This window comes from Pan paniscus, chromosome 16 (assembly GCF_029289425.2).
Source record: "Pan paniscus chromosome 16, NHGRI_mPanPan1-v2.0_pri, whole genome shotgun sequence".
Classification (NCBI taxonomy): Eukaryota; Metazoa; Chordata; class Mammalia; order Primates; family Hominidae; genus Pan; species Pan paniscus.
This window is the reverse complement of record NC_073265.2, coordinates 31,909,524-31,933,449: the sequence shown is the minus strand read 5'-3', so window position 1 is coordinate 31,933,449 and position 23,926 is coordinate 31,909,524. Positions and strand designations below refer to the sequence as shown.

General features: G+C 44.6%; 1 protein-coding gene across 2 annotated transcripts in view; it reads right to left on the bottom strand.

Annotated features, from left to right (window-relative positions):
• STARD9 (StAR related lipid transfer domain containing 9) overlaps nucleotides 1-23,926 on the bottom strand; it is a 144,482-nt gene that overhangs the window by 37,754 nt on the left and 82,802 nt on the right. For both annotated transcript variants that reach the window (XM_063596570.1, XM_003805597.6), the window contains exons 10-22: nucleotides 22,159-22,226; nucleotides 20,483-20,580; nucleotides 19,883-20,092; nucleotides 19,458-19,555; nucleotides 17,902-17,979; nucleotides 17,371-17,442; nucleotides 13,883-14,062; nucleotides 8,731-8,782; nucleotides 8,259-8,396; nucleotides 7,477-7,559; nucleotides 7,248-7,351; nucleotides 1,602-1,792; nucleotides 639-1,110 (exon numbers count right to left, since the gene is read on the bottom strand). In XM_063596570.1, coding sequence (XP_063452640.1) covers nucleotides 639-1,110; nucleotides 1,602-1,792; nucleotides 7,248-7,351; nucleotides 7,477-7,559; nucleotides 8,259-8,396; nucleotides 8,731-8,782; nucleotides 13,883-14,062; nucleotides 17,371-17,442; nucleotides 17,902-17,979; nucleotides 19,458-19,555; nucleotides 19,883-20,092; nucleotides 20,483-20,580; nucleotides 22,159-22,226 — 1,844 coding nt within the window. The remainder of the gene's footprint in view (nucleotides 1-638; nucleotides 1,111-1,601; nucleotides 1,793-7,247; nucleotides 7,352-7,476; nucleotides 7,560-8,258; nucleotides 8,397-8,730; nucleotides 8,783-13,882; nucleotides 14,063-17,370; nucleotides 17,443-17,901; nucleotides 17,980-19,457; nucleotides 19,556-19,882; nucleotides 20,093-20,482; nucleotides 20,581-22,158; nucleotides 22,227-23,926) is intronic.

Here is a 23,926-nt window from a genome sequence, read left to right as displayed (position 1 = left end):
CGTTAATTGTGAACGTCCTATGGACAAGAACCTGTGCTAGGTCCTGAGGATACAAAGAGGTATAAGACACAAACCCTTGCTCCAAGGAGTCTGGGAGATAATACAGCCCTGCCTTGATGGCATGTAAGAAGTAATGGAGAAAAGAAACAAGGAAGGTCCCAACTTGAACCTGGGAGTCAAAAAGATAGCTCAGTCACCAGGTGGGAGGTGGGGTGAGAAAGCTCACTTGATGTGGCAGGTCGAGGAGGGAGAGGGAGGGAGGTGGTGTAGGAGTCAAGAAGTCTGGTTACAGGCATGACAAGATTGAGGTGTGACATACAAGGAAACGTATATGGATAGCCCAGGTCTAAGGAACAGATGAAAAATGAGGCCGAGATCCTTACTCCTAAGATGTTACCAAAGAAGCAAGAATTGCTACTCAGGGGGTAAGGAAGATGGGAAAGGCCTGAATCTAAAACGATATACACAGAAAGAAGAGTAACCAGAAGATGGAAAAAGTCATGAGGAAGAGAGGAATACACACATTCTTCCATTTCACAGACTGAGGAAATGAGGCATGGGGAAAAACAGAAAACTACCTGGGCAAGAAGGTTGTAAACTTTAACCGAGTGCTTCCCAGTGACAACTACTGGCTGTACCTGTGTAGCTGGGGCATGTGCTTGCTGCAGAGTCTTTGGGGGCTCAAAGAACTGCAACTCGTCAATTTGCTTCTACATCGAGGCCGTGGGACTGTGGCATCAGGGCTGAGGACCTGGTATGGGGGCTCCTGGGTGCTGTCATCCTGGAGCCAGCACAATGTCGTGAGCTTCTCCAGTCTCTTCTGGGCCTCCAGCAGCCTCTGCTTTTTGATGATTCTCTCTAGCTGGAATGAGACCTTTTTCCGCCGGACATTCCGCTCTGCTGCCCGAAGAGTGTGTCTCCGCAGGAGCTGCAGGTGCACCACCCTTTTCTGACTTTGGACAAATGGGGATGGCTGAATCTCAGGATCTGTCTGAAGCCAAGCATCAAGTGCCACAGATGCCTCAAGTTCTTTCTCTGCTACCTGGTCTTCTTGCTGCTGCTGTTGCAAGCTGGCCAGCCAGGTCTCTTCTCTGAGCAGACACTGCTGGTCTGGGAACCAAAAACACCCAGAGAGAATTTCAGCATCTCCTTCCCTGCTTGTGGCTGCCTTGACTCAGACACCTCCAGCCATGGCTGGACCTGTGTGGAGTGAAAGAGCTGGCCAAGGTGATGTGGCAGGATGAGGGCTGCAGGGCTACAGGGCTCCCTTACCACAAGGTAAGGGAATGAAGACCCTCAGGACTCGGCACAGCAGTGGGCACATGCTAGGGCAGGCGGTAGGGTATGGATACATGACCAAATGAGGAGCAGTAAGTAGGAGGTCCGTAATTCTGAGGACAATAAGGAAATTAGCGTCCTTATTCTTGCTTCCAGCCCTCTTCTTATAAGAATCTCTGGTGTCTAAAAGAAAAGAGAACACCTAATACCAAAGATTCCATCATATCACAAAGAAAACAAAAGAGAGATTACAGAAGGCTGAGGAAGCATGAAAATGAAAGAATAAGGAGGTGAGGCAGACACATTAAGTGGTGGACACCTACTTTCTTTAATCTGCTGGCTAATCCAAGCTTGGTCAAATTCCAGTTCCTTCTCAGCTCGAATCTCTTCTGCTAGGATTTGATGCCTCAAATCCTCTACGTAGCTCTGCTGCTGCTGAATCTGGGCCCTGTGGGATGTCTCTCCATCCCTCGGTGGCTGATGGTCCTCGTCACATTGCTCTTCAAGCGCTCTCCTGTCACAGAAGCGGCTAAGGTTACCCAAGGGGAAATGCAAACCAAGCTCAGGACAAACTGATAGCAGTGTAAGGCCTTCCAAGAGAGCCCCTGCAATCAACAGGGTAGAGAGTGCTTTGGACTTCTGGCAACCTTGGACAAACAGGCCTGGTGTCACAGGCAGCTTACGATGTCACAGTGCAGGAGGGGAGAATGGTCATTAAACTGGCATAGTCTTAGAGTTGTGGGGTTAGCAGAAACACAAATCCATTTTAGTTAAGGAAAATCACCAGGAAAGTTGTTCTTTTTAAAAAGACACAAAAACATTTTAGCTAAATTCAGAAGTTTGGTCCTTTAAAAAGAACAAAAAGGTGTCTGCTAAAAATATGTTGGAAATACTCAGTAAAGCAGAAGCTCCAGAAACACTGTGGGCATAAAACTCTCTCCTACATATTCAGAGATTGTTACTGCACCTCCATTCCCTGAAACAGAAATCCTCTGTGATCTGGTAGCAAAAGGCAGCTGATAATTTATACACACACCACGCCCCTGTGTGTGTGACCCAAAGGAGAGCTGGTCTCCACTCGAGAGCTGTTTTCAGTGAATGAGCCCTGGAATAGGATTCAAGAGTTTTAGACTCTACCACACCTTTCAAAGATATATACTGAAGCATTTACTGGTGAAATATGTCAAGAATTTGTCTAGATCCAGTGAGAGGGAATGAGGGAGAGTGAGTGTGGATATAAATGAACTAAGATTAGCCATAAGTTGATAATTTGTGCTGTATTTGAAGTCTTCCATAATAAAAAGCTTACAAAAAATTTTAGATTTTTTCTTTTTTCGAGACAGGGTCTCACTCTGTCACCCAGACTGGAGTGCAGTGGCATGATCTTGGCTGACTGCAACCTCCGCCTCCTGGGTTCAAGCGATTCTCCTGCCTCAGCCTCCCAAGTAGCTGGGATTACAGACATATGCCACCACGCCCAGCTAATTTTTGTATTTTTAGTAGAGACAGGATTTTACCATGTTGGCCAGGCTGGTCTCGAACTCCTTACCTCAAGTGATCTCCCCGCCTCAGCCTCCCAAAGTGCTAGGACTACAGGCATGAGCCACCACGCCCGACCTAAAAAATTCTAGATTTTAGTCATGCCTTACTCTGCCACCAGGTTCCTATATGACCACAGATGACTCAGAGGCTTACTCTGAAAACTGACAGCTTCTACCTACTTGCTGACCTTTCCCTGGGGGTCACGTAAGGACCTCAAATGCTTTTTCTGCAGGTTATCTTCATCCCTGTCATTTAAGTTTTTAAAGGAGCCAACTGTATGGGCACCCCAAGATGGGCACAGAATGGGAGTGGCTGGGAAGAGTCAGATTCTGCCAGAGGCTAACAAAAAAGTTAGAATCAAGCCTGCTTTATCTAGCCTTCCCCACAACCCCAGGATGTCATGACTTGGAAGCTTGGAGAAGCTTATTGGTTTGATGCTGGAACTATATCTCAGGCAGTATGACCCGTACGCTGTAAGGGAACCACTTTTTAGGAGATCCACCACTTTGTAGAGCAGAATGAAATCACACGGGTATCACAGAAGAGGTCCACGAATGAAAGCCTATGAGTCCAAATCTGGTCTGCTGCCTGTTTTTATTAATAAAGTTTTATTAGAACACAATCACACCCATTTATTTACGTACTGTCTAGGGCTGCTTTTGCACCACCCTGGCAAAATTGAGTAGTTGCAGCACAGACCATATGGCCCACAAAGCCTAAAATACTATCTGGCCTTTTACAGAAAACGTTTGCCGCCCCTGCCTTGGAAGAAATTAAGATTTCATAACGCAGCCTTTGGAGGATAGTAAAAGATGGATGGGTGAAGAGTGATAGGTGGAATAGCCCGGGGGAATGGGAGTGGGAGCTGACACAACCACAGTCTCTTCCCAGGGAAGAAGGCTATGAGGTCATTCAATCTGCAACAGGTCCAAGGACTAGGACAGGTCCAGACACTTGAGTGAGTGTGCTCAGAAGACTGGCACTGATTGCTGTGGGCAAAAGGCCAAATATACACAGTGGAGCATACAGAAAGAGGAAGGTTACTCTCTGTTATGTGGAGGCTCAGGATAGCAACTGGAATAGAAACCTGTTAATGCCAAACAAATAGAGAAAGCAGTTAACAAGAAACATACATCCATATGTATCATGCTTGTATTACTGCTCCAAATTTTGTCTGACTATAGAAATGGCTGAATTACAAACATGAGCCCATCCTAGACAAACCCAGCTAAGACCCACAGACCACCAGATGCAAGAGGCTGAGACAGGATCTTTATCTGAACTCCCTGAGATTACTCAGTCTCCTTGTCTGGCTTTCTCCTCAACCTTCAGATTTACAATCTGCTTCTCCCTAGAAGGGGTGCTCCTTACCCTTCACCTAAGAAAGTGACAGCTATGATATTGTTTCCTGCATAGCCATAGGACCTGCAAGGAGAGGCTGTCTGCTGTCATCTCTATAGATGCAGCACATTCACTCAAGAGGGCGCACAGAATGGTCCCTCTGCTAAGCACATTTTGTCAAGTTCCCAGAAAGCAGGTGAAAAAGAAAATAGCAACCTTATACTACATGTCTGGCTAGATTACAAAGGGCAAGTCTTCATTTACCTGCCAGCCAAGGGACCTCTGTCTTTATCAGGTAATTGCCCTTCATCTCTGGTGGCTCCAGTATCCCCCAGCTGCTGCCTAGACACCTGCTTGGGAGGACTCCACTGTACTCTCCTGCTTCTTCTCTCACAGCTGTCCCCCAGCCTCGGGGTCTGGCAGCTTCTGCAGCAGATTGCAGCGGCATCTACTTACTAAAGCCGCAGTGGCAGCAGTGGTGGCAGCGGAAGCAGCAACAGTGTCTCCCAGGCTCTAGGCGCTTAAGGTTAACCCCCTAAAATTCCAAATGGGAAAATGCCAAGAACACAGGCAATGGTATTCAAAGACAAATTCCCCTCTGGTCCAGATTACTGCTGCAAGGAGAAAAGGAAGGCAGACTGGCCAATTTCCCCTGGCTCTGGAGCTAGCTCCAGCTTTGCAGGCTCCTCATGAATGCTGCTCCAGAGATAAATGAGGGAAAGGAAGCCTGGAATAAAGAGAGGCTTTGGAGCCAACCACATCCAAGAGCAGAGGCAGAGACTCGTAGACACACAACCACAAATCCAGACTGGGAGCCCAGCTGACAATTTATATTTTTCTCTAGTCGTGCAGGTTCCTCTCCCTGGTCCCTTTGCCCAATCACAGACTTGAGCACCACACCACACCACCTCCACCAGGGATTGGTACAGATGCTGGCTACAGTAGCTGGGCAGGACCAGCCCAGCCTACAGGCTCCTAGAGCTGGTGCTCAAGAGTGGAGACAGTGGGTGGGAGAGGCCTTGATTCTGAAATTCCTGTCTTCTCTGAATGAAAGGACACATTCTTGTGTGTCTGAAAGCTCATGTCAGTGCCTGTGGGGCTAGAGAGCCATAGAAGACTTTAAAAAGGCAAGAGAAGAGCACAACACCATGATGTACTCTGGGGTGGATAGGTCAGCTGGGTTGAGACAGGAGGACAAGAAAGAGAAAGGGAGGCAGCCTTGCTGGCAGCAATAGGGGCTGTGGGGTGTGTCTGCACCGTGCATATATACTCGCTCTTTCAATCATCCCTGGAAAACAGATGGCAGTATCGTCTCTTTAGAGGTAGGGAAACAGGCTCAGAGGTTCATTGACTTGCCTAAGGTCACACAGCTTTTCTGTAGTACAGCCAGGACGTGAATCAGTTTTGTCTGCTGCAATGCATCTCTTCCATTCTCAGCTATTTAAGTTGCAGTGTTATTTTCTGTAAACCTCTGAACTCTGGGAAAAACAGATCTTCAAAGAGTCTTCCCAACACAAACCTTACCTAAAAAACAGGAGCTACTTTCATGACTTCACTACAAAAAAGGAAAGTCACTCTGACAAAGCAAAAGCTCCAGTCTAAGTCCTGAGTCCACCTTGTGTCACCTCTTCTACCTTATTCTCCATCCCATAGAGCTCTGTTACTCAACACTAGGATCATCCTTCACTCAATTTCTGTTGTAGCATCCTTCACTGAGCAGCTCTCCTATGAGGACTTGCCTGCTGTTCATGCTTCCTGAATCAGAGCATTGTTTGTTTTTCTTTTTTTGAGACGGAGTCTCGCCCTGTCGCCCAGGCTGGAGTGCAGTGGCGCAATGTCGGCTCACTGCAACCTCTGTCTCCTGGGTTCAAGTGATTCTCCTGCCTCAGCCTCCTGAGTGGCTAGGACTACAGGCGTGTGCTACCATGCCCAGCTAATTTTTTTTTTTTTTTTTTTTTTTTTTTTTTTTTTAGTAGAGACGGGGTTTCACCATGTTAGCCAGGATGGTCTTGATCTCCTAACCTTGTGATCCACCCACCTTGGCCTCCCAAAGTGCTGGGATTACAGGCAGGAGCCACCGTGCCCAGCCCTGATCAGAGCACTTCTGCTCCTGTATCCAACATTCCTCACTGCCAAGGTCAGACATAAGATTGTCTTCATCTGCCATCAAATGCTGCTGGCCTGAGGAAAGAACTGCTGGATCCTTCTGAACAAACTACGGGCCATCATAACTCTACTGAGACCCTGTGCTCAAGGTGTTTGGCAGCCTCCCAACACCAGTGATGTCACAGGCACCAAGTCCCCTGCTGAAATTTTCTAAAGGAAATCTCTAAGGCAGAGGTCACTTTGACGTACAGGAATAGAAGGACTCCCAGTACCAAATCTGCAAGGCTTCTGGATCTGGGAAGGGTGTTTTATGTAGAAACGGATGAAGTATGGAGTAGAAAAGTAGTTGCCATCAATCCTATATAAAACTCTGACTCAATGTTTCATAGTTACAATGCAGGCAAAGTGGGTATGAGAGGGTAGAACCAAAAGATATTTTCATATTGTTCCTATAGTTTCTGCCCCTCTATGCACAGTTCTGGATTCTTGGTTATGAGAAAGAAAGCCTTCTCAGTCACACACTATCTTTAAAAACTCAGAGAAAGCCATATGTTCTGGAAGCTATGAGCTCACATACACTACGTGACATATACTATGAGCTCACACACAGGCCAGAACTTAAAGGAGTATATAGGAAGGTAAGCTCAGAACAAAGATGTCCACAAACACAGCACAGCTAAATTTTGTGGAGAGAGAAAAGTGGCCACAGGAACATCAAATAATGTACCTCTTTCAGTGATGAAAAAAGTTGAAATACCAAAGAGGAAATGAACAAGGGCCAAGACCAATTCCCTGCCAACTACGAACTTAGCAGCTAGTTCAGCATCATCAAACGACTTGCCCAAGTTGATTCAGACAAGGGCTCATTCAGACCTTGGCTGCTACATTAATCACCCCCCACCCCCACCCTGATCCATGCTGTCATGGACTAAGAAGCGAACCCAGTAGGTTCCACATCAGTATAAGCAGCTATTTCTTACCTTTCCTTCCAAAGCAAAGGGGAGAGACCCAGCCGGGAGGCAGCGAGATCTCCATCCAAATCCAGCCACTCCAATGAGCCACGACCAGCAGCAGCCTCTCCAACCTTGAACAAGGAAGAAAGCACAGTGAGGCTGCTGTCATCGCCTCCACCTCTCCCAGCTTGGCTTTTCATCTAAAAAGTGGAAACAGGGAGGCCAGCAATAACCTAGAAAACACAGCCCTGCTAACCTGCCTTCGCTGCCGCAGGACAGCAGCCTCTGCTGGGTGGTTGAATCGGAACTTCTGTGCCTTCCCCAGGGTTATGACAGCTCCTGCAGCACAGAGACAAATGAGAATTCAATCAACAGCTCATGTTTTGGAGTACATACTATGTGTACGGCACTGCTCTGTGAGACAAAGTCATGCCCTCGATAACTGATAATTTTGCTGAGTTGATAAGATACGTATTAATTCTGCATCTCACAGCGTACATCTTGAATTAATAAGACAGACAGGAAGAACTCTACTATTCCAAGGGAAAGGAAGTTGAGTTCCAGGTGGAGTAGTCAGGGAACACTTGATGGAAGAGGAGGAATCTCAGCTCAGTCTCAAAAGAACAGACAGAATTTGCATAGATTAATAACAGTAGCGGTAATTAAAGTAATAATGATAATGAGTGTTTATGGAGTGCAAAGCACACTGTTAAGAACTATAAGGTTCATTCAATCCTCACAATGATCCTATTATTATCCCCATTTTATAGATGAGGAAAGTTGAGGCTCAGAGACTTTCCTAGGGAGACAGAGCTAATGAACACAGGTACAAATTTCATACAGTCATTCTTCACTCCAAGACTTTGGAATTAAGGCTTGTTTATGGGAATAGGATCATATTAGAAAATCTTCAGACTTCAGGGTGCAGAGGCTGGGTGATCCATTTTTAAAGCCTGCTTCACTGAGCTCTTTGGGCCCATGAAACTGGAGCTGGTCCATCACTCATCTTGGGATAAACAGGGCTACAGACAGTCCTACCTTGAGTCAGACGGCAGGAGGCAGTGACCTCCCGGCCATTGACTGTACAGCGGGCCCCACGGGCAGGTCGGAGAACAACTACACCACAGGCACTGGTGATAGTGCAGTGGTCTCTCTCAATCCACTGACCCTGCAGGACTACAAAAGAGGTGGTGGTCACTTGGGTGGGAGGACGATGCAGGGAAACACCCTCTCCATTTCTTTCTGTGAGATCAGAATCCAAAATCTGGAAGACCTCATACCATAATAAAAGGAAGAGCTGACCTGAAACCACCCAGACCTGAAACCCTCCCACTGCGTGGGTCTCCCCCTATGACGTCCCAGACCTGAAACCTAGCAGCAGAAAGAGAAGCAGGCCCTGAATACGCCAATGATTCCCTTCTTCTCAGAGCATCATCAGAGTCCTCTGAAGAAACCTTTCAGGCACAAATACTAGCCCCAAAATGCTGGACTCATATACTCTGCCACTTACCAATGTCCTGTTCCTGGTCTGAGTCAATCCTTCCTATTTTTGTTGTCCCTTCCTAAAGGGGGAAAAAAGCCATTTTAATGAGAATTAAAAGGGACAGAGCCTTGCCCTACAGGAGAGTCCACATTAGAATATTCTGTCTTCCCAGCCTCATCTGTACCACTTCTCATCCCATCCCAGCCTGGTCTGTACCACTTCTCAACTTTGGTCCCGGCTGTTCTGACCCTCTGCCCACTCACTCTACAGCCCAGGAAGCCCCTGAGATGGTAGAGCTAAAAAATATACCACAAAGCAGCCCAAGCTATTTGCAAAGTCCAGCAAATGTGGGCAAACTCCTTTCTGTCCCATAGCCTAAAGTTAGGGAATAGTTACAGCCATTGGTCAGAAAAATTCTCTAGTCTGAGAAAGTAGATGCAAAAGTATGGCTTTTCCCTAAGGGGCAAAGGTTGATGTGGTCCAAGTTTGATCCAGTAAGTCTCAATCAAACAAGCATTTTGTGAAGATTTATGGAAACACAGGATTTTTACCTTCTTGGTCCGCAGATGAAGTTTAACAGACACCAGATGCTAAGAAGGGCAAAAGCACAAATAGGAGAAAAGCACCTCTAGAATAAAAAAGAACTGGAAGAGAGTGTAAGAGAGGAGGGGGAAACTGGAGTTAGTACAAATGAATCAGTGGATTAGTTGAAGACAAGGCCTTTTAGACCTCGGATTATGGCAAATTTGCTTAAGACCCACATAGCTGTGTTAGGAAAAGGCAGCAACATGGCAACCGGGATGCTAAATTTTAGACATATCTTTATCATATATTGACTATTCAATATGTCCTAGGCATTATGCTGAGTACTTTATACAAATCATATTACTTTATCCTTTAACAACTCAAAATACAGGTATTAACATCTCCTTTTTATTGATTGATGAGGAATCTGAAGCTCACAGGGGATAAACTGCCTGAGAAACCCACATACCAAATAGAAGAGCTATAACTAGAAATCAGGTCTCTCTGGATCCTAAGCCCCTGCAGCTTTTCCGACTTCATAACACCTCCCCAGTAATGAATGTCTTTTTGTTTATTTTGTTTTGTTTTTTTGAGACAGAGTCTCGCTTTGATGCCCAGGCTGGAGTGCAGTGGTGCAATCTCAGCTCACTGCAACCTTCGCCTCCCAGGTTCAAGCGATTCCCTTGCCTCAGCCTCCCGACTAGCTGGGACTACAGGTGCCTGCCACCACGCCCGGCTAATTTTTATATTTTTAGTAGAGACAGGGTTTCACCATGTTGGCCAGGCTCGTCTTGAACTCCTGACCTTAGGCGATCCGCTAGCCTTGGCCTCCCAAAGTGCTGGGATTATAAGCGTGAGCCACCGCACCCAACCAGTAATTTTTTTTTTTTTTTTTTTTTTTTGAGATGGAGTCTCACTCTGTTACCCAGGCTGGAGTGCAGTGGCACGATCTTGGCTCACCGCAACCTCTGCCTCCCAGGTTCAAGCGATTCTCCTGCCTCAGCCTCCCGAGTAGCTGGGAATACGGGCACGTGCCACCATGCCCAGCTAATTTTTGTATTTTTAGTAGAGACAGGGTTTCGCCATGTTGTCCAGGGTTGTCTCGAACTCCTGACCTCAGGTGATCTGCCTACCTCAGCCTCCCAAAGTGCTGGGATTATAGGCATGAGCCACCACGTCTGGCCCAGTAATGTTTTTAGGGAGACCAGAGAATTCCCCACTAGGCTTCACTGTCAGCAGCCAGAGGAGGGAGGTCCCTGACACTCCTCCAAAATAGCTTGCGAGAAGGAAGAATCCTAGCTATAATGAATGAGGCTCTGTCCGCACTGCATCCCCCTCTGTCCCTCCTCTCTGCAAACACACAAACAGCCAGAGCCAGCCTTTCCTGCTCAGGCACTGAGGACCACAGAAGTCAACAGATGCTAGCCTCCACAAACACTGTCAAACAGAATCAGAGGGCAGTTCAAGGGAAAAAGGTCGAAACTTTTCATGTGCGTTCAGGGACAGCCCTTCCAAAAAGATAAAGGCTACGGCACATCATAACTTCTAGATTTGCAGGGTAGAAATTACCAACAAAAGGTGATGGCATCTCAGATGAGGACTGAGCTGGCTGGCATATGTGTTCACTGCCCACCCTGCCTCATTATGTAGGGAGAGTTAGTGGCACAAAGGCAATTATGAGGATGAAGTCCAGCATATCAGTAACCTGGGCTCTCCCTGTCCTTCCCTCTGTCCTCTTCCCACCCAAGACACTTCCCCAAGGTGACCCAGGGAAAAACAGCTTCCGAGTTGCCAGGGACTAGTTCTAGGTCTGTAACCAACTTAGTGACAGACAAACAAACAAACAACAACAAACAGAATCTTGGGCCATTACTGTTAGTACTATTACCTAAGTCAATAGCTAAACAAACAAAAGGTGGGAAAAGTACATAAAATGCAGAAATGCCAGGATTAGAAGTAGATTAAAATCTCATCACCCAGGTCCACCAGAAATGCACAAGGAAGGGAGTAAAATCCTCACTATGCACTGACTAAGCAATGAAAATCAGCAATCCAGTGGGGCGTGAGGGCTCATGCCTGTAGTCCCAGAACTTTAGGAGACCAAGATGGGTGGATCACTTGAGGTTAGGAATTCAAGACCAGCCTGGCCAACATGGTGAATCCCCGTCTCTACTAAAAACACAAAAATTAGCCGGGCATGGTGGTTGTGGGATATGATGAAGTTTCTCTTCAAATAGCCTGATCAATCCTTTATTCTTCAATTCATAGTAACCCCCCACCCCTTTTTTTCCTTTTTCTCTTTTTTCTTCCTTTCTGCCTTTATTACATGCCCAGACATGCCACAGTACCAGCGTTATCAGTACCAGCTCACATTCCTTTCCTTATTTAAAAAAAAACTAGCTCTCTAGCTCATTGCAGACACCCCTTCCCCCCTCTCCCTTATGTGCCCACCTTATCCAAAAAGGTTCAGATGTTTAGCCAACCAGGATTAGTTTAGAATGTACGACCCAACCCCAGCCAATGGGGAAGGAGAAAGGGTACAGGAGCAGGACTTGTGTCAGAAATAAAGGCTCTCATGCCCCTTTGTTCAGATGTGTTCTCATGGCAACTGGCCAAGGAGAAGCACCCCTCTGCACAAAAGTAAAATTGCTTTACTAAAAATCCTTTAAGTGTTCAATTTCCTTAAAATTTTAAGCATCATTCCCAACAGTGGCGCATGCCTGTAATCCCAGCTATGCAGGAGGCTTAGGCAGGAGAATCACTTCAGCCCAGGAGGTTGAGGTTGCAGTGAGCCAAGATTGCGCCACTGCACTCCAGCCTGGGTGACACAGCAAGACTCCGTCTCAAAAAAAAAAAAAAAAAAAAAAAAAAAAATCAGCAATCCTATCTTCAGATGAGTTCATCATTCATCTCCATGTCTACGACTCAATCTAATAGTCATGTCCTTTAACCCTCTGCTGCGACCCTAAGCTCTACTACTTGATTTCTAGCTTCATCTATTCACTCCACATCCAATCCATATATCAGATCAGTTCTACTCAAATAGTGACCATTTTAATCAATCTGGTCTCTTCCTGACCTCCAACCTCTCTCTGTGCTTCTGACTAATGGGAGGATCTATACAGCCATTTGGTGTTTAGTTTTCTTGCTAAGGTAAAAGTTGCCAGCCACTTCTGCCTCAGGCACTTTCACTAAGAAAATTTATACCCTGTATACCAGAAAATAAGCTACTTTAAATTTTCTGTCTGAGCAGCTCAGTCTCTGACAACTTCCCAAAGGGCTTATCCTAAGAACACCGATGAGCTTTGCTAACATCTCACTTCCATATGCCCTGCAGCCCTAAGAAGGAGTCCAATTTCTCCAGGGATAACAGCAGCATTACATACTCCCCAGAAACTCTTTGTTCTTTTTAAACGTCAGCTGGGGATAATTATGAGAATGAAAACTAGATTTTCAGTGAGCACAGGGATTTTGAGCATGGGAAGTACGTTCTGCTGTCAAAAGGAACTGTCCTCCCACAGTAGAACACATTGATGAGAACAAGATAAAAGACTCTATCTACCATAGGTCACTAACTCTCAAAACCACTTCAATCAGAAATGAGGACTGGCCTCCAGGTGACACAGAGCCAGGTGGGCCAGGTGCTGTTTGGAAGCTTTAACTTTAATCTTTTTCTAGATGGATGCCTGTCATCCCCTCTTCCCCCACCATCACACCACTCTAGCTCTTTGGACCCTCCCTATGCTTTAAGCTTCCTTTACCTACTTTCTCTGTCTCCTTTTCCAGGTAAATGTAGTGATGGAGAAGTGGGAAGTGTACTGTTTATTTGGGGTTGAATGAAGTGGGGAAGTGTCAGAAGAAAACTTTCAAATCTTCTGAATTCCCTTTAGTCTCTGAAAGCCACCTTTTTTTTTAAACATTATTTTTATTTATTTATTTTTGAGACAGAGTCTTACTTTGTCACCCAGGCTGGAGCGCAGTGGCGTGATCTCAGCTCACTGCAACCTCCACCTCCTGGGTTCAAGTGATTCTCCCGCCTCAGCCTCCCGAGTAGCTGGGATTACAGGCTCCCACCACCACGCCCGGCTAATTTTTGTATTTTTAGTAGAGGTGGGGTTTCACCATGTTGGTCAGGATGGTCTCGAACTCCTGACCTCAAGTGATCTGCCCGCCTCGGCCTCCCAAAGTGCTGAGATTACAGGTGTGAGCCACCGCGCCCAACCTGAAAGCCACCTTTGAGCAGTCTGTATTTGTAGAGTTTAGGAGCACTAATGGTTATCTGGAGGTTAGGGTTTCACTCTCCATGACTATACCCCTATGCTTCACTAAGCCAGAAAAGGAATATGATAAGCATCATTCTCACTTTAAAATGAGTCAATTAAGGCAAAGAGAACAAAAGTAAGTTACATAAGAACAACAGTAGCAGCAGTTGAAAAACAATTGTTCTGATTTCCAGTCTTCTGCTCTATACATACGAAGGCAAAACAGATCACAATTTGTCAGGTAGACATTTCCTGAGAGCAAACCTGAAGGCAGCTCTGTAGCATCTGTCTTGATTTCAATTCACAGTAACATGGCTGCTGCTCCTAGCTTTTCCCTCCTTGACCTCTGGAACCAGTGGCTTAGGAAGAAAAGGATACACCAGCCTCCTCACCTTGAGATGATAGAGCACAACACCTGTGCTGAGCACATCATCCTCCAAGGCCATCAAGTGTGGCAGGCTGGAGTCGATGACCACCCCAGCCCTCCTCCTGTTGATGTCCACACTGTAATGCTCCATGAGGGCCTGCCAATCATTCCACTTCTGGGTCCAGTCTTTAGTCAGCTGGTCTATCTGCAGAGGTATAGGAGGTGATCTGAGACACTCAGCATGGGGAACAGACTAAAGGTCAGAAGTCATTACAATCTATTCCTATTTCCCCAGGGTACTGCTTTCTTATGATCCTCCCGGATACTATTCAAAGCCCCACAGAAGCCCTTGTACCTCCTCCAACTGCAAGCTGTGTTTTCCAAGTTTTCTTCAATAAGCAAGTGTTACTTGTATAAACAGAAGCCCCCTCAATAAATGTTATTTTTAAAGTTTTCTGCAATGAGCATGTATTGTTTTTATAATTAGAAAAAAAATGTTATTTTCAAGTTATTCTTTAAAAATTAATTGGGATGTTAGACATCTATGTTTATAATGTCCCTTTCCCCACCCCAGTTTTACATGATCCATACTTGGGAACCCTTTTATGACCTACACACTTCTTTCCCAAAGTACAGTACTTTGAGTTATAATATAAGCTTGCACACGGCTCACAGAACCACAAAGCACTGAGAGGAATCTCCTCAGGTGGAACTAAGACTATATGGAACTTGTCTGGAAGATCATGTAATAAGACAATAAAAACAATAATAACAGTAGAATACTGAGTGCTTACTGTGTACCAGGAACAGAGTTTTAAAAGTAAATGTACCCAGGCTTAGAGGCCTTAAGCTAAGACCACTTTAGGGACATGCACAGTGATAAATGTAGGGTACTTTTTCTTCTTTTAGTGGAAACTGATGCCTAAGCATTGAGCTTATCCTGGGAATGGAAGAACTGAGGAAGCTCAGAAAAAAAAAAAAAAAATAGATTTAGCTAAGTGCTTCTCTCATAAAGGGAATAGTTAAAAAAAATTATGCCAGGTTTAGGTACAAGTGCTTTATGTACCCTAGAAACATTATTTTAATAATCATTGAGTTGAAGTTTGGAAACCAGGAAACTACAGGGTACCTGTAAAGGGCTGGGTTGGATAGGGACCCCTGGCATTGGTGAGTGGCAGGGCACTCTGGCTTACAGTTCAGCCAACCTGGCACAGCTGCCCCTCTGGCCAGCTTTCATCACCTACTCCTACACTGCCTAAGATCATACAGCCAACAAGGGGCAGGTTCAAGTCCAGCTCAGCTGGCCTGCATAATGCAAGAATGCTAATGAGTTTGGAATGATTTTGGCTCAGCTACTTCATCTCTTAGTATAGAGGGATGATATTTTCTGAACAAAAAATCAGAATACATGACTGAAGGAGGAATTTTTTAGAGAAACTTCTAGACGTGTGATTTACTCTTGAGGTTTACTAAGGGTGACAAAATGTTAACATGGCCAGGATACTTTAATAACATATAAGGATGATGCAACAGAATATTGGAAATTGAAACATTTGGTTGTAGGATTTAAATCTAACCTGTCTGCCAGGTGTGGTGGCTCACGCCTGTAATCCCAGCACTTTGGGAGGCTGAGGCAAGCGGATCACCTGAGATCAGGAGTTTAAGACCAGCCTGGCCAACATGGTGAAACCCCTCTCTACTGAAAATACAAAAAATTAGCCTGGCGTGGCAGTGGGTGCCTGTAATCCCAACTCGGGAGGCTGAGGCTGGAGAATTGCTTGAACCCAGCAGGCAGAGGTTACAGCGAGCCGAGATCACACCATTGCACTCCAGCCTGGATGACAAGAGCGAAACTCCGTCCCAAAATAATAAAAAAATAGGCCAAGTGCGGTGGCTCACGCCTGTAATCCCAGCACTTTGAGAGGCCGAGGTGGGTGGATCACGAGGTCAGGAGTTCGAGACCAGCCTGGCCAACACGGTGAAACCCCATCTCTACTAAAGATACAAAAATTAGTCGGGCGTGGTGGCGTGAGCCTGTAATCCCAGCTACTTAGGAGGCTGAGGCAGGAGAATTGCTTGAACCTGGGAGGCAGAGGTTGCAGTGAGCTGAGATCGCACCATTGCACTCCAGCCTGGGTGACAGGGTGAGACTCCGTCTCAAAAAAAAAAACATAAAAAAATAAAAATAAATCTAATCCGTCAACAAAAAAAACTGCCCACCATTTCTTCCTTTTAAATATCTCTGGGGGCCAGGTACAGTGGTTCATGCCTGTAATCCCAGCACTTTGGGAGGCCAAGGCGGGTGGATTACCTGAGGCCAGGAGTTCAAGACCAGCCTGGCCAATGTGGTGAAACCCCGTCTCTACTAAAAACGCAGAAATTAGGCAGGTGTGGTGGTGCACATCTGTAGTCCCAGCTACTGGGGAGGCTTAGGCAGGAGAATCACTTGAACCTGGAAGGCGGAGGTTGCAGTGAGCTGAGATCACAACACTGCACTCCAGCCTGGGTGACAGAGTGAGACTCCCTCTCAAAAAAAATAAAATTAATAAAAAAAAAATGTCTCTGGGAATCACCATTTATTCTACTTTTCCAAAATGTCTTGTCCTTGCCCTCACTGGGTTACAGCAGTCTCTTTCCTGGTTGGTCCCCTGCTTCTAGTCTTCCCACCTTTCAATTCATCCTGCATACAACTATCAAATTAATTTTCCAAAGATACTCCTTTATTATGTCACCAACCTGATTCAAGAAGCTATTAATCCTGTTTACACCAAGTTCAAACCTTCTAAACGTGCCCTAACCTTACCTGCACTACCCTCTACCATGAACACCCATTCTAACCAGCTTAGTCTTCCTCACGGTGTGTGCTTCCACATGGCCTCTCACACCCCTTCCTTCTCCCAGTTTCAAGGCTTTGCTTATGTTATCCCTCCCTCACCCAATGCCTTACCCCTTCTCCCTATGTAACAACCCTAGCAAACCTTCAAGGGCTAGTTCAAGGTCAGTTCTCTGCCTTCCAGCACCAACATATGATGTCTGCTCTGAAAATCCCAAACCATAATGATTTCTTCCTTCCCTAGACTCTTTCATCTAAATCACATGGTTCATGAAACACACCATTCTCTAAATGTGTTTCCAACTAGACTGCAAACCATTTGAGGGCAGGGACCTCTCTGTACCTCTTGCAGCATCATGCTGAGCACCTATTTGATCCTCAAACAATGAATACATCTTGGTTGACTGATTTAGACAAGAAAACAGTCTTTTGCCCCCAGGCTACTCTCACTATCCAAAGGACTTACGAATCCCTGAGAGAACAATACAGAAAGTCAGAAAGCCATTAACAGTTCCCCTAGGCAAACATCCCCCGGTCAAGGCTTAAAGGAAACAAACATTGTATTTAAATAAGACAGCTCTTCTCTGCCCTGCCAAGGGAGCAACCCTACCTAGCTCCGGAATAATGGAGGGAGCTCCCAGGTGATGTAAAGAACAACTGAGTCCACCCAACACACCCACCTTCAATTCATTTTGGAGAACCAGCTCCTTCAGGTTTTCATCCTTTTCATCACTCAATGAACCGAAGTTTCTCTGCACAAAGATAGAGATGTGCTTTGATATTTTCCTGGTATGAACTTCAGGTAGGTCCCACCCTTACACTTGTGGAGGAGGATAAGATGCAGATAAAGGAAAAACTTTATTATTAAAATAAGAAATAAATCAGGAGCCTAAGTATTTGGGCTCTTATTGGTACAAAGATGGAAAATACAAAGAAATTTTCCTGGAGGGCCCCATTCTCCGTACCTGCCCACACAGGGCAAGGACCATCCAGGCACAAGACAAGAGATGATAAAGTGAAAAAATGCCCACACCATCTGAAGCTACACTGAGAAATCAGAGAAATCTCTGTTTTGTCTTTGCTCCTGTCTCTGCCGTAAGAGAGTCAATTGAGAACATAGAATGCAGCAGGGCCCAGACTCTATGGAGAAGAAAAGAGGCTCAGAAGGAGAATTTCACTTAAGTATGGAAAGGTTCTGACTGTCTGCATACCAGTTCAAAGCTCAGCAGCAGGGCTTTCAGTCTTTCAATCTCTTCTCTGAGTTCTCTAATCAGTTTTACGTTTGCATCCTGAAACACAGAGAACTCCATCACCACTGATTGTTATCAAGTCCCACTCAGCTGTGAAATGCTAGTTGCAATTGGCTTGGAAGAGGTAGATTACTCCTTTGGAGTGGTCTCTACAGCAGTCATTCTCAAGTTGTGGTCCCAGGACCCGCAGCATCCACTTCACCTAAGAACTTGTTAGAAACGCACAGTTTGGCCCACCCCAGACCAACTAAATCAGAAACTCTGAAGGAGTGGGGCCCAGCAGTATTCTAACAAACCCTCCAGGTGATTCGGATACACACTAAAGTTTGAGAATCATTTCCCTAGAGGTCAAGCAGGTAACACAAAAGCCAGGGCATGTATAGGTAAGAAGGTACTAACCTTCCTGTATTGTGACTAAGCCTATACTGCCTAATTACGTTGCCTTTTTAAAACAGTCTACGTATGGGGGGGTGTGTGTGTGTGTAGTGTGTGTAGTGTGTGTCTGGCCACCAGCTATGATCCCTGCTCTGGAACTTCTCACTGAAATTGTGAAGGAACGTTTGGAAAATTCTCATTTACCTTTCAAAAACCAATGAATAGTTCTGTGTGGGCAGAGGAGAAAAACAATAAAAAGAAAAAACATTAAAGGATAAACAAAAACCAATGAATTCATACACTCTCCTTTTAATCTAAACAGAGAAGTCACTGCAATTTGCATAGAGAAAAATAAAACACAGACAACTTGCATTAAAAAACACAGGCATAAGACTGGGCACTTTGGCCCACACCTGTAACCCCAGCATTTTGGGAGGCTGAGGTGGGAGGATCATTTAAGTCCAGGAGTTTGAGACCAGCCTGGGCAATATTGTGGGACCTTGTTTCTACAAAAATTTTTTTTGAAAACCAGCCTAACATGGTGGCAGGCACCTGTGGTCCCAGCTACTTAGAAGGCTGAGGTGGGAGAATCACTTAAGCCCTGGAGGTTGAAGCTGCAGTGAGCCACAATAGTGCCGCTGCACTCCAGCCTGGGCAACAGAGCAAGACCCCTTCTCAAAACAGGCAAACAAATACAAAAACACAGGAATAAATCAACATAAATTCAAAATAAAAGCAGTAAACACAAACTTTTTAAATGAACTTTCTTAGAGTGAGCCATTATTGCACCACTGCGCTCCAGCCTGGGTGACAGAGTGAGACCCTGTCTCTAAAAATAAAATAATAAAATAAAAAATAAATGACCTTTCTTAGAGTAGTAATGGTAAACTAAGAAATCTTAAGAGGAATGGTCTTAGAGAAGTATCTGAAATAAGTCATTCATAAAAGGTTACTGAATGAAGGCAGTAGAGATAGGAAAGAAGGAGATGACAGTACAAGAAAGAATTCTACTCCCTCATCATCTGGAGGACAAGTCTGGAAAGTTGAGGTGAGTACAAAGAGAAAGAAATCATGAGAGAAAAAAAAAATAAGAAAAGCTTTGTGTAAACTATACCAGACCAGGACTTCTGAAAAGGTCTCACCTCATTTACTCGTGGCTTGTTGATAATGTTTTTGGCACTGGATGCATATCTCAGTGTGCTCATGGTCTCACTGTAGCTAGTGTGTGCAGGAGACACCGCTGAGGTAGAAGGAGAAAGTTTAAAAACATGCCAGCCCATCCATCCCAGCCCTTAATCACTTGCCTTGTTACTACTGCCCATGCTGTATAAGACCCCTGATGAAATGAGAAACCTAGGTGGTCATGGCCCTTTCTCTGAGATAGAGTACCAGTCCCAACACAGATCCAGCTCTGGCATCCCACTCAGGGGCCATGGCCCTTTCTCTGAGATAGAGTACCAGTCCCAACACAGATCCAGCTCTGGCATCCCACTCACTGGGGCCATGGCCCTTTCTCTGAGATAGAGTACCAGTCCCAACACAGATCCAGCTCTGGCATCCCACTCACTGGCAACCATGATGGTTTTAGAGTTGCCTCCAAGGCTGTCCTTCAGCAGCCAGGTCAACACAGAGTCTCGGTATGGGATATAAGACTGCCTTCGGGAGGGTGCCCCTCCACTGCTGGTCCCAGAAGGAGAGCTAAAGATCACACTGTCACCACCATTGCTGACTGAGCTGTTGAGGCTCTGGCAGCTGCTGAAAACTTGGGAGTTCTGGGCTTAAAAGATGAAAAAAGAAAATGGAAGAAAGAAGGAATTATGAAGCAAATATATTAAAACAAAACAATGGTTGGAGAACACAGACTTAAGTATCATATTTCCTAATTCCTTCTGCATACAATAGGGTATTTTAGGTATTCCTAAAGACTTTAGACTCATGATATGGAATGTTTGAGTCACATAATTTTTTAGACTCCCCTCTTTGAGAAATGATGGTCGTAGGACAGCATTCTACTCTAAAACCAAGGACAAATATCAACTTTTCATGCCCCAAACGAGAAGGTAACCTTATCAAAAGGAACCCTGTGTCTACCCTATTGTGACAAAATGAAAACATGAGTTATTTTCTGAAGTCTCCCTCCCACTCCCATTATCTATCAGCAAAATACCTAAGGTGGAGATGACAATTCCTAGAGTCACAAGGGACTTGTTGATATTGGCTCCTTCAGCAATGCGGTCCTTACAGTAACTGGGATCTGCTCTTTCACTAAAACACAGTCAATGAAAAACAAAAACAGAAGCAAATAAGACACTATCTTTACAATGCTGTTGAAAAATACTATCCGTTATTCTGTATATCATGCTGTAAAAGACTCACGTAATAAATTCCTTTTAGAATTCAGTTCCAGAAGAAAATGTTACCATTTTGTAATGAACTGGACTTTTTCTGCTTCTCAGGCAATAAAAATCAAATAACTCATTATGTTTCTGTTTTTATTTTGACTGTCAGAACACTTTATGCTAAATGTAATGCTCATTTACAGTAATGATATTAGCACGGCTTTTTGGTATATTCACTTCTCTATTGTTTTAAATTCCTATATTTATAGTTTTATGGTATTTGTGCCGTTAGCTGACAACAGTTTTGAATTTCTTTTTTAAGTAAATGGGAAATATTAAAAATTCACACTTCCAATTGGCTGATAATAGTTTCTTTCAAACAGCACTTAGTTCTTAAGGGAATACTGTACCATATTATGTTTTAAAATAAGAAAATTTGCCTTATTTCATCTTACCCTTTCTTGTGATCACATTATCCCCCTCAAGACTACCTCTTTCTAAATACATATGTAACTATAATTCATGCTCCCTTCTAATACCTACAAGGCAGTATCTTCTCAACCTTTCAAGATTTTTAAAACTTTTTTTCTTTAGAGATGGGGTTGAGCTATGTTGTTATGTTGCCCAGGATGGCTTCAAACTCCTGGGCTCAAGTGATCCTCCCACCTCAGCCTCCTGAATAGCTGGGACTATAGATGTGCACCACAAAGTAAAACTTTTTTTTTTAAGTAAAGAACTGCATAAAAATCAATATTAAAGAAAAAATAAAATCAATATTAAATCAAAGAGAAAAGTTGTACTAATTCAGTTACCTTCACTGAGAGCAGTGGTTTTTTAATCTTTCCTATACATTAGAATCACCTGGGCAGCTTTAACAATATCCTGATGCTTGCACTCCCACCAACCTCCTAATAATCTGATTGATCTGAGATGTAGGTATGGGGAGTTTTAAAAGGTCCTCAGGTGGCCAGGTGCAGTGGCTCACACTTGTAATCCCAGCACTTTGGGAGACTGAGGCAGATGAATCACCCAAGGCCAGGAGTGCGAGGCCAGCCAGGGCAACATAATGAGATGTTGTCTCCACTAAAAAAAAAAAAAAAAAAAAAAAGAAAGAAAGAAAGAAAGCCAGATGTGGTGTCATGTGCCTGTAGTCCCAGCTACTCCAGAGGCTGAGGCAGGAGGGTCACTTGAGCCCAGTAGTTCAGGGTTACAATGAGCCATGATCATACCACTGCACTCCAGCCTGGAGCCTGGGCAACAGAGTAAGACTGTCTCAAAAAAGAAAAGGTCCTCAGGTGATTTAATGTACAACCAAGATTGAGAATCCCTGATGTAGAGGAACTTTTCGGCCGCTAGAAAATAACTTCTTAACCTAGCATTCAAAGAGCTTTTTTCTTTTGTAATATTCTCAGGATGACTGAAATGTGAAAAAGATTGGAACAGCTTATTCCCTGTAAAACAGGCAAGAAAAAGTAATTCCCCTTAGCTTTAAAATCCTAATTACCTGCCTGCTAGGTCCACAAGGTTGATCTTGCTAGCCATTTCAGAAGGGAGGTTGTTCTCCAGGATTGCCTAGAGGAGAAAACATTTAAAGCCTGTCATTTGGAATGATTTGTATTGTTTTCCCCTTAGAACTCTTCTAACCAAGGTGATATTTTGGATTTTTATCCAATTCACTCAACAAATCTGTATTCTAATGTGATGTAAACCAGGTGAGCTCTCAATATCTGACAGATAAAATCAATAGGGCCCTGGATCATCACTTAAAACAAAACAAAACAAAACAAAAAACACCAGCAGAACTTACAGACTAAGTACATAAACTTCCATGAAGTTTGCTGAGCACAACTTTCAGTGGCATCAGGAAATTTCAGTACAATTTACCACGCAAATGCTCAACTCCCTCCCAGGGGGCTCTGACTCTTATTAGCAGAGAGCCACAGCATGTGGGTGGCCACTGATGGTCTCTTCCTAACCTCAGTCACAGCACCTTAACTTGCCAGGGTAGAAACTCTGCCCTGTAAGTTCTATTTAGCGCCATCCAGCCCCCAAGAAGAAACTACTCTGCCCCCAACCCCGATTCAATGTCGGTTTTGTTATTTTGTTTTAGAAATTGTTAATTTTTGTTTCTTGGTTTTTTTTGTTTTGTTTGTTTGTTTTTTGAGCCAGAGTTTTGCTCTTGTTACCCAGGCTGGAGTGCAATGGCACGATCTCGGCCCACTGCAACCTCTGGCCTCCCAAGTTCAAGTGATTCTCCTGCCTCCGCCTCCCAAGTAGCTGGGATTACAGGCATGAACCACCAGGCCTGGCTAATTTTGTATTTTTAGCAGAGACAGGGTTTCACCATGTTGGCCAGGCTGGTCTTGAACTCCTGACCTCAGGTGATCTGCCTGCCTCGGCCTCCCAAAGTGTTGGGATTACAGGCATGAGCCACTGCACCGACCAGAAATTGTTAATATCATACATCATGAACCGAATGTAGTTTCAGGACATTTCAAATAATCCCCAAATCCCTCAAGTCTTTGCAGTCATTCTGTTCCCATCCCCAGCTTGAAGCAATCACTTAACTTTCTATGTCTGTAAGTCTACCTTTTCAGAATGTTTCATATAAATAGAATCGTACATCTAGCTCTTTTCACTGTACATAATTATTTTGAGATTTATCCATGTTAAGGCATGCATCAGAAGTTCATTCATTTTTACTGCTATTATTCCATTGTGTGGATATACCACAGTTATCCATTTGCCTTTTGATGGATGTGCCGGTTGTTTCTATTTTGGGGTAATTACAAATAACAGTTATGGATATTTGTGCGCATCTTTCTGTGGACATTTCTCTTGGATAAACACCTAAGAGTAGAATTGCTGGGTCATATGGTAGGTATACATTTAACTTTTTAAGAAACTGCTAGGCTGGGCACGATGACTCACGCCTGTAATACCAGCACTTTGGGAGGTGGACGCAGGTGGATCATGAGGTCAGGAAATTGAGACCTTCCTGGCCAAAATGGTGAAACCTCGTCTCTACTAAAAATACAAAAATTAGCCAAGCGTGGTGGCGGGCACCTGTAGTCCCAGCTACTCAGGAGGCTGAGGAGGAAAATGGCATGAAGCCGGGAGGCGGAGGCTGCAGTGAGCCAAGATCGCGCCACTGCCCCTCCAGCCTGGGCAACAGAGTGAGACTCCTTCACAAACAAACAAAACAAAAACAAACAAAGAAAACCCTGATAAACTCTTTTCCAAAGTTGCTATACCATTTACATTCCCACCAG